Source organism: Hibiscus syriacus, unplaced genomic scaffold (assembly GCF_006381635.1).
Source record: "Hibiscus syriacus cultivar Baekdansim isolate YM2019G1 unplaced genomic scaffold, ASM638163v2 tig00111582_pilon, whole genome shotgun sequence".
In the NCBI taxonomy this organism is placed as follows: domain Eukaryota; kingdom Viridiplantae; phylum Streptophyta; class Magnoliopsida; order Malvales; family Malvaceae; genus Hibiscus; species Hibiscus syriacus.
In genome coordinates, this window is record NW_024063126.1 from 8,972,359 (window position 1) to 8,983,171 (window position 10,813).

Sequence of the window (10,813 nt, forward strand, 5' to 3'; positions counted from 1 at the left end):
GGTTTAGTTTGTTAGGGTTCATAACTCGGCTAGAATCTAGGTTTTGGGGGGCCTGGTTTTCACCAAGGAGGCTTGAACTAGGGGTTTAGGGTTGTCGAGGGTTTGACTTCTCATCGGAGTCCTCCAGAGAGGGGAAAGGTCACGGTGGCCGTAGTGTTGTGAGGTTACTAGAGGGTGAAGCCGGTCGGGTTTTCAAGTTTAGTTTGGGCTTAGATCGCTGGTTTAGGTTGGTATTTGAAGGGGTTGTCGCCGGAGGAAGTTTAGAGGACGTCTCGGCTCCTCATCGGAGCCATTAGACGGCGGTGGCCACGGCGTTGGCCATGCTTCGTCTGGGGTTTGAAGGTTGAAGAAGGAGAGATGAGAGAAAACGGCTGGGGCTCTTCTGTTTGGTTTAGGATGAGAAGAGAAAATGAAATTAGGTATAAGACTTACCCTATTATCCCATATGTCAAAACGGCGTCGTTCCCTGATGGTTTGAAACGGTTGCGTTTCACGAAGCTGGAGTCTACTGTGTTTTGCTGGGGGGGTAATTGTGTGTGTGGCCATCCCAATTTTGTTTTGTCCCATTTCAATCCCTGAACCGAGCTTTGTTACAATTCTAAGTTTGTATCTTAATTTTCAGTGTGTTACATCTTAGTCCAGAACCATGTTAGGGCCATTTTAATGTTGTTTAGGCATTGGATGTGTAATTTGAGAAACTTTCAATTTGGTCATTTGCAGTATTTTGGTTGTATTATGTTTGCAGTACCCAAAAATGAAAACGTTATGAAAAAACTTGTTATTTATTTTTTTTGTTTTAGTCCTTTTAATTTTTTATGCATGATAGGCTAATTTAGATTTATTTTAAATATATGCATGCGTATATTATTTCGAGCATTTTTGTCCATACGCATAGAGTTAAGCGTAGTTTATTTGTATGTTGCATGTGTATATTATTTCGAGCATGTTGTCCATACGTAGTTAGGTGTATTTCTTTTTAAAGCATGATTAGCCTCATTTACTTTAATCGCATGTTTAATTAATCTTTACATTAACATCACTTTGTATGATTCGCATGATAGCCTCACGTGCATGACTCGACTCTTGTTACATAATTGGATTAAGGGTAATATATTTTTAATTTAAAAACTGTCGGAATGGCTTCTCTTAACTTACTAGAGAGTTGTTTTGACAATTTTAAATTAAAATTGTATCCCGTCAGTAACGCCTAATTAAATTTGGATATATCATAGTAAAATTTGGGAGCGAAAGAAAAGGAAATATTCGACTATTTAAACTTTTCGAGAAAAGGTCGTTAGAACTGAACTAAAGATCTGGTCTCGGTATTTTTAAATAATCGAATATTCTTTATTTTTCTAATGACTTAGTAATTTTAAATTAAATCTATTTTGTTGCTTTGAATGTTGCAAATTTGCATTTTTGTTGTTTAAAGGGATCATTAATCAAATTAAATTTGAACTTGCGAAATTCGTTGCAAAGAAATTAATTAATCAACTAGGTACCGATTTAAGGCGTTGTGGGGGTGCTAATCCTTCCCCACGCGTAACCGACTCCCGAACTTGGATTTTGGTAACGTAGACCGTAAATTTGCCGTTTTAATTAAAATTAATTTTTATTTAAAACGACAATGTTTTTGGGTGCCCAATCACACCCTAATCAAAGATTGGTGGCGACTCCTCGAACCTTATATTTTTATCGTAAAGGAATTTCCAATTTTTCGAAACGAGAGGTTTTCTAAAATCGCACTGTTTTTAATTAAAAAATCAATCCTAATTAAAATGATGTGGTTTCTAAAATCTCGCTCCCCCACCCGTTTAAAAATCGTTTCGACAGTCGTGACAAAGCATGCATTTAAAACATAACCTTAAAATAATAAAATGTTAAACATTTATTTTAAACAAAAAATACTTTAAACATCTAAAATAAAAAAATAATATAATTTAAACACTTATTTTTTTATTAATCATTATAAAATATTATACGAATTTAAAATTTCAGGGCTGGATATAAAAAAAAGAAAAAAATCAAAACATTAGATATTTGAATTAAGAGGGCCATGCATCGAATTAATAAATGTTTCAAATATATATGGTAAACAATCACAGGAGAAATCAAATTTGAGTTTTGTGAGGTTTGCTAGAAAATTCTAAATTCAATTGTGTTTTTTTCGTCCAAATATATATTTTTTAACAATTTGAGATAATTATAAGGTTATATTTATTCATAATCTTTTTAATTATTGATAACATATACAGTAATACATACATAATTGTTTGAACTCGAAACTTAAAAAATATTTATTTTAATTATTGAGACTCAATTGATTCAGTTATATTTTTTATGATGAGTCTACCACGCTCGACGAGTACCGCTAACCACCATTAATTTAATTTATAAAAATTTAAAATTCTAAAATACTCAACATATGATTATAAATTAATTAAAAATCTAAAGATAAATTAGTGGTATAATTTACCCAAAAAAGATTTTAAAAATGATATAATTAAATAATTTATCTTTATATTTTTAACTAATTTATAATTATGAGTTGAGTCTTTTAGAATTTTAATTTTTTATAAATTAAATTAATGATGATTATCGTTAATAATACTCAACAATACTAATAGAGTGTTATAATTTTTTTTTTTTATTTCTTCGTAGTAACTAAAAGAAGCCGTTATTATTTAATTACATGATAGATATGAATTAATAATGCATGGTCGTTATTTTCCAAATCCTGTGTGAGAAAAGAAGGAAAGAAAGAATAGTTAAAATTAAATGCATTTTTGGTCCACATGATTATTCCTTAAATTTGACTTGAACCACACGCCATGTTCACCAAATCTCTTACCATTTATTCAAATTAATTCCAAATCCAACACTATTAATTGATACCCGATTCGAATCAATCTAAATCTATAATAATAAAATTAATTTAAATTATTATTTTAAAAATATATAAATTTAAAATAAATTAAGGTAAATGAAAACAACATATTTATACAATTTGTTCGGTTGTGAAATCATGCGAAATGTTCGATGGCCATGTGCCAGGGCACTTCATTTTTGGCTTTGTTTTTGTTTCAAGTGGTAGGGTTAGCCACAAGAAAATATATATAAAATAATTGAATTATTGATGATTTTATAAATAATAATAATTAAACTAAAAAAACATGGTCAAACTCTCAAGGCTATCATAGAAAAAATTAAATTTTTATTTGATTTGATGTGAAAAAATAATTTTATTTTATTCAATTTGTAATTTTATAAAATTTTAAATTCAAGTCGAGTTATAAAATATAATTTCTTTAATTTTAATTTTTAATAATTAGTAGATTGATTTTTAAGTTTGAGTTGAGTCTCCTAATTATACACGATATGTGTATATCATATAAGAAAATTATGAAGAAATATATATGTATATAATATATATTTATAGAAAATTGCTTAAAATAAAACCAAATACTATTATAAGATTATAAATATTTACAATTAAATTGAAATGTAAAATTAAACAACTCAAATTAACTTGATTTAAAAAAAATTCAAATAAAGTTTAAATTATAAAATACGATTCATCAACTAAACTAATTCAAAATTATTTAACTCGACTCAATTAAATACTCTGTTAATTTAACATCGTGATTCCACGACACCATCAGAGAACGCCATGTCAGCATGTTCCCGTGGACCCCACCGGTACGGACAATGCTACTCATCCAAAGCTCTCAAATATATAATCTCTACTCCCCCTTTGGCCTTAAAACACCAAAAGAATACAAAAAGAATACGAAGGCCATCTCTCCAGCATTTGCTTCAACCTTTTCTTTCACTTTTCTCTCAACGAAATCAGTTGAAATATCGGCCGACAGGTAATTCTCCGATTACCCAATAGTTGGGATTTTCTGGGTTGTTGATTTCTGGTCAAATTAGTGAATAGTTTTAAGGGTAAATTTATACAGAGATGCCAATGGCGGTGGGGGCAGCATCGCCGACGGAACGGGCTCAAGCTATGGGGCCAGCGGTGGTACCCGTCATGCAAGCTGTGCCGGCGGTTTCTGATGTTTTAGCCAAGGACACGATCATTTCTTGGTTTCGAGGGGAATTCGCGGCCGCCAATGCCATCATCGATGCTCTTTGCGGTCATTTGGTGCAGCTCCAAGGAGGTGGGGGCGGAGGATCTGAGTATGAAGCGGTGTTCGCGGCGATCCACAGGAGGAGGCTGAATTGGATCCCGGTGTTGCAGATGCAGAAGTATCACTCCATTGCCGATGTGATGGTGGAGCTGAAAAAGGTGGCTGCCAAGAAGACCGGAGGAGGAGAGGAAACTGTCAAGGAAGAAGTTAAAGGTAGTTGCGGCGGAGGGGACGGAGGTTGTTTGGATGATGAGAAAGAGAAAATCGCCGAGAAAGAGGAGGAAAACGAAGCGAACGATGAAGTTAGTGGCGAGGAAGAAGAAGATTCCCCTGACAGTGACATTACTGATTCAGGTAATTTCATAATTAAAAGAAAAGTGATATTCGATTATAAAATTTAATTCTCTTTTACAGATATGCAAATGTAAAGCAGTTACGATTTGTTCCTCTGTTTGGAAAAAAAATTCTCGTTTTCTATTGGTGTTTCCTTGTGAAATTTTGACGAAAATCAGCCCAGTTACTGGGATTCCTACGAACGTCTTAACTGCTAAAACAAACCTCTGAACTTGACTCTGTTTTTTGCCCATTAATGCCATCGATCAGTTGGTGTATTCAAACTTTTTCTGTTTCATTACTTGAATTCATCAAATTTTCTATGTTTCTTGGTCAATCAATAATAAAAAACAAAAGAAAAATTTCGTCTTTTTGTTTGTTCAGATGACAGGGTGAAACGCAGAGAGGCGTGAAGCATAGAATCTCATAATTTCCCTGTGTTTTGGTCAAGCGAGAAAGTGAAAGCTTACCTTGAAACAAAGCAAACGCATTAAAATCTATACCCTTTTATTTATTTTCCTTTTTGTATATAAAAGATTGAATAATTTTCCTTCATTTTCCTTTAGACCAAACAAAACCATGTATTTCTCCGGGTGATCAGTTCTCAAACGTGTCCAACTCCTTTTCAAACTTTTCTATGACTTTGAATTCAACGTGGGGGGTTAGATGATGATGCTGGGTTTTCATTAAATTCCCCCCCCCTCTTTTTCTACATGATTCTTCAAACTCACGCTTTCCTGGTAAAAAAAAAAAGACGGTACTTTTTCACGAGATTAAAATTTCCATTTTTTCTCTGTAAAAAGGTGTTCTTTTATTTATTTATTGATTTTAAAAAGGGTTTTTTCAGTCGTGTAATAGTACTGTAGGCATGTTCCCGAGGTTTAAGCGAGGAGTTTTGAGAATTTCAAGTCTTAAAGGGAGGTATTCACGGAAGCTGCTCTCGGCTTGGGAGACCTTACCTCTCCTTTATCTTATTGCATATGAAAATAGAGTTTGTTGTTGTAGTTTTACAGTCTGATCACAACCGTCTGATCTAATTGCTTGGCTTCACGGCTGCCGTTTGATGATCTCACGTGTGCTTTCTGAGTCGTGCCGAGTTGACTCGTTTAACTGAGGTTACCTTCCCCGGTCAAGCCCGGTTTCTCTTTTGAGCGAGCGATCCAATGAAGATTGAATTGAATTCTACGACAAGGAAAAAAAATTAATTTGTAGTGTTTGGAAAGCCGGTTGTGGTCATCCGACAGTAGGACAAGCTGTAGTTTATTGTCCTTGTATTGTACATAGCTTTACCTTGGACAACTTTTGCTGAGCTTTGAAATTGGTGTACTAATTAAGTAATTAATTTAATTAAAAAGATAACAACTAAGTCCCAGCTTAAAACTTTTGTTTTCCGGAATGCAGGATCTCAGGAAGTTCAACATGTTGACGGAAACATCTATATTTGTTCTAACCATGAAGAATGTGAGGCACGACCTTCTCAAATCAAGTTGACGAAAGGTTTTTCTGCCAAGGAACATGTTAAGGGCCACATGGTGAGTTCTTTCTTTCTTTTACTTCCTCTTTTCGTGGCACCAAACGGACAGGGGTCGGAAAGATGGGTTGTGGTGGTTTTTAGTTCTGAATTCTGCTTACTGGATGTCTTAACGACATTGCATCCTTATTTACTGATAACGGTAATGCAGGTGAATGTTGTGAAAGGATTGAAGTTGTATGAGGATGTATTCACTGATTCGCAGCTGGCCAAGCTTAGTGATTTCACAAGTGAACTTCGATCTGCTGGCCAGAATGGGGAATTGTCAGGTGCCATCCCACTTTAAAGCCGAAATTGAGCCTGTTTTAGAAAATTAAGATGGAGATTTGAAATAGTTATACCTTCTGTTGTAGCTTTGTTTGAATAGGTAGGTATAGTCGATTCATGTTTCTTCTTGATCAATTTAATGATTATCACAACTTATACTGGGAAATAGTTAGGGATATATACTCACTTCCAAGACAACTTTATGTTAAGAACCTAAGGAGGACAGTTTAGTTGGCTGTATAGGCTGATAAGTTGGGAGTTCAATTTTTGAAGGAGAAGGTTTGTTACGAGCACATGAATTGACCGTAGGTATCACAATACGCGTTTATATATAGATTTTACAAAGTTCTTTTACTTTCTTAGATACAAATGCATTGGTTGGTTGCCTTTTCTTTTTCTTGTTTGATGTTTTATATGAGTTCTTTTAATCCCACTTCTGCAAAAAAATTTGCCAAGCCTTTGTTTAATGGACTTCTTGCTGATTCTTTTACTTTTTTGGATGGTTAAGGTGAGACTTTTATTTTATTCAACAAACAAATTAAGGGAAACAAGCGAGAGCTGATTCAGTTTGGTGTTCCGATTTTTGGACACGTTAAAGACGAGCCTACAAGTAACAATCAAACGAGTAAGACTCAACACTACAAATCAAATGTTTATGTTAGGTTTCTCTAGTTTCTTAATTTGTTCTTGATCCCTTATAAATACAGTTAATATAGAATCGATTCCACCTTTGCTCCAAAGTGTAATAGAGCACTTGATCCAATGGCAACTTATACCCGAATATAAGAAACCAAATGGCTGCATCATTAACTTCTTCGATGAGGTAATACTTTTTTGCTGCACTGCCGTTCCCATCTTTCCAGGTTATTTGTTCGAGTACAATATTGCATATAGGATGGAAGTGATGTAGTGTGTTTCTTTAATGCAGGGTGAATATTCACAACCTTTTCTTAAACCACCACATTTGGAGCAACCTATCACCACACTTCTCCTATCTGAATCAACAATGGCTTTCGGGCGAACACTCATGAGTGATAGTGAAGGGAACTATAGAGGGCCACTCCAACTTTCATTGAAAGAAGGGTATGTTATAGCATGAGAGGGATGCTTTGGGTGATGGGCGCATTGTGTTTAGTTTGTTTATCGTGGCTTTCATCGTACTTCGAAAAACTAACATTAAACAGCTGCAGCTACTCATTTATATATGTTATTCTCCGGAACTGAAATGGCATTTTGGTTGCGATAAAATCTATAATAACCATATTTAACTTCTTAGGATATCTGCACTTGCACTTGCACTTGTTTCTCCACTTTTCGACCATCCGACTTTGTTTTTGCTTCCTCCTTCAAGTTGTGCCGGAATTTGTGATGTAAATGCTGTAAACTTAGCAGGAAATTTGTTTTAAAAGAAAATGGAATTGCATCTCTAAATGTATACTGTTTTTTACTGATTTTCTGCAGGTCTCTTTTAGTTATGAGGGGAAATAGTTCCGACATGGCAAGACATGTGATGTGCCCATCTCCAAACAAGAGGGTCAGCATTACATTCTTCCGAGTCCGGCCTGATACCAACCAAGGTCAGTCACCACCAACTACCCCCCAGTCTGGTGCCATGACTCTATGGCAACCAGCTGTCCCCGGTCCATATGCAGTGTCAAATGGAGCTCTTAATGGCTATGAGGCACTGGATACGATCCCAAAATGGGGAGTCCTCCGTACTCCAGTTGTCATGCTGGCACCTGTGCGTCCGGTGGTGATGAGCCCCAGAAAACTTCCTCGTGGTGGCACTGGGGTCTTCTTGCCCTGGACAATGGGAGGATCAAAGAAACACAGCAAGCACCTTCCGCCGCGTGCCCAGAAAGGAAGAATGCTTGCATTACCTTCTCCTGTTGAAACTCAAGTAGCAGAGTCCACCTCTGAACCAGGCATCAATGTCGAAAGGAATTTGGTATAATTTCAGCCCAAGACATTGTTCGACGCGCTCCTTTTGCTTTGAAAGAGCATTTACATACTGTACAAATGCGGCTCAAGTGCCGTAATGTTTGTTTTACCTCCAGTTTCACTCTTTCTTTTTTCTTCCCTCGGCAACTTTAGGTTCTACCCATTATCACAACAGTTGTTGAATATCATGGTAGGGCTTTATAGGTAGTTGAGCTTTAAGCTTTAGTGTGAAATAGCTCTACCAACGGGATTTTGTATCAAGTTATTTATATTAATCCTCTTTTAGCTGCATATGGTATTAGTAAGTGCATCAACACTAAAAGCATATTTACCATTGCCATTATCAGGCTTTTTATGATCACCTTGCTCTTCAGAAGCTACTTTCAGTGCTGGTATCGACCATGAATCTTCTTCGCTACCACTTGATCTTTCATCAGCATTTTCCTTCTCTTGTGCCTTAACAGGATTCTTTTGCTTCTCTGTCTCAACTTGTTCCTTATTCACTGGAAAATCACTGGTGACTGCGGAATTTGGTAATAGAGTTTGCGGAACTTGGTGATAGAACTTGGGGCAACTTAAAACTTTTAAAAATTCAGAGGTTTAAATTAAATTTTTTGAAGGGTTAAGTTTACGTTTTCCCTAAAAAATTAGAGTCTTAAGTAAAATTTTTGAAATTTTGAGAGGTTTAATGATAATTTTTTTAAATTATGGGAGGGGGTTTAATTATAAACATTCAAAAATTTTGAAGTTTAATCTAAAATTCTAAAAAAATTGAAACGACCAAATTAAGATTTTTAAAAATTTTAAGAGTTTAAATTAAGATTTTTAAAAATTTTAGAGGGGCCTTGGCCCCCACTAGTCCCTTTTGTGTTTTGCCACTAAAAATCACCTTTAGATTTCGAATTCACCACCTTTCTTCACAATTTTATCTCTTCCTTTCCTTAGTCTACATCAACCTCTTTCGAGAAAATTCTTTTAGAAAAACCAAAAACACAATTTTTTTTACTAATATCGAAAATAGAAGAATACAAGATGATTTCCATAAATCAACTGGATATGTAACACTAATTCATTCCCGAAAATTGAAGAATACAAGATGATTTTCATAAATCAACTTATCTCTAATATTAATTCATTGTATCTATTTATATTGATAATTACTTGATTGCAAGTTTATAATTATTTGATTACAAAGGAAACTTGCGTAACAAGAAGTATACTCAAACTATGTTTCTTATTTTAATCTAACATAAAATATAATAGTGTTCTTACTTTTAATCAATTAAATTCTCTATTTTCTCTTAATTTTATATTTTCGTCAATTTGAGTCTATTCGTATTCAGATCAAGCTCTAACAAAAATAATAACCGCTCTCAATGTTCATTAGGTACAATGAATGTGAGGGTTTCAGAAATTGTAGATATGAATTCAAAGAGTCTGGTAGGTAATTCTTCACCCAAGTAGTTTTACTTTAACTATGTTTTCTGCATTCTTTTCGATGAGTATTAAACCTAATAAGAGAAATTAATGAAAGAGAATTCCTTAATCACCTCTATCGTTATGTCACCTTCTATGAATTGGAGGTAACATCAACTGGACAAAGAAGTAGAAAAAAATTCATCAAAATAATGATCATTAAATTTTATTTTTCAGAGTAGTGTTTACAATGCGTCGGAAAAGATGCCGGAATTACATGATGTCTTCAGTAGATACGACTAGACTATATAACGTCTTCTACACAACAAGGATGACATGTTCTCAAGTTAACTCTTGATAATCCTATGTTAACGCTCTTGCTAGATTATGGCCGGAGATGAAAAGACGTATTATCTTTCGAGAAGATGTTATCTCGTCCTATTATCTTTCCCGAACACCATAAACTTCTGCAATGCATAAGAACTTTTTTTTTCAATGCATCATCTGGGTATTTTTACCATGAATTGTATGTTGACATCTTCAAAGATTACTTCATCATCAGGAACTCTGATGTTTTTTAGGCACGTACGACATCCATTGCTAAACAATGATTATTTAATAATCGTCAAATGAAACCAATGTTATATATATAACATACTAACTTATGTATAACACTTTACAATTTCTCATTAACGCTTCTTAATTTCTTGTTGCTTTTGACCCCTTCGGCTCTCTTTAAGGTCAAATCCACTGATTTACCTCCTAATGCTAGTAAATAAATATGTAACATACTAAATGATGCAATCATTATTTTAAGACCGATAATAATTAATTATGCTATTAATTTAGACATATTAATAATATTATAAACTTGTTTAAAACTAATAAATTAATTTAAATCTATTAGTAATATTATAGAAAATAGGGAATAGGATTATATCAAATTAGAATTAGTATTTCAGTATAATAGAGATATACAATCACAACTAAAAGTGACATATCCAGAAAATTTTTTGAGGGTGAGCACACATATATCTCAGCCAACTGTGAGCACATTGAAGCACAATGTCTAAAGACCGAGACACTTCTTTGAAGAGCATGTCATTACGATGTTTCTAGACTTTCCAAATAAGAGAGGCGACGACCGTAGACCACGATGAATTAAAACCTTGCATCAGAGAGGTATTCT

General features: G+C 34.2%; 1 protein-coding gene across 1 annotated transcript; it reads left to right on the top strand.

Moving 5' to 3' along the window:
* The first annotated feature begins 3,772 nt into the window (after positions 1 to 3,772).
* On the top strand, positions 3,773 to 8,499 carry LOC120165372 (RNA demethylase ALKBH10B-like). The gene is made up of 8 exons (XM_039174910.1): positions 3,773 to 3,872; positions 3,963 to 4,490; positions 5,871 to 6,001; positions 6,152 to 6,269; positions 6,776 to 6,892; positions 6,975 to 7,090; positions 7,196 to 7,350; positions 7,729 to 8,499. The coding sequence occupies exons 2-8, from the start codon at positions 3,965 to 3,967 to the stop codon at positions 8,219 to 8,221; spliced, it is 1,656 nt and encodes a 551-aa protein (XP_039030841.1). The 5' UTR covers positions 3,773 to 3,872; positions 3,963 to 3,964; the 3' UTR covers positions 8,222 to 8,499.
* Positions 8,500 to 10,813: the final 2,314 nt, after the last annotated feature.

What these genes read in the sequence shown, in the direction of transcription:
- LOC120165372 (XM_039174910.1), top strand. Translation starts at nt 3,965, where the DNA reads ATGCCAATGGCGGTGGGGGCAGCATCGCCGACGGAACGGGCTCAAGCT. An exon ending in CCAGAATGGGGAATTGTCAG is followed by an intron (nt 6,270 to 6,775) that starts GTGCCATCCCAC and finishes TGGATGGTTAAG; the next exon opens with GTGAGACTTTTATTTTATTC. An exon ending in CAACTTTCATTGAAAGAAGG is followed by an intron (nt 7,351 to 7,728) that starts GTATGTTATAGC and finishes GATTTTCTGCAG; the next exon opens with GTCTCTTTTAGTTATGAGGG.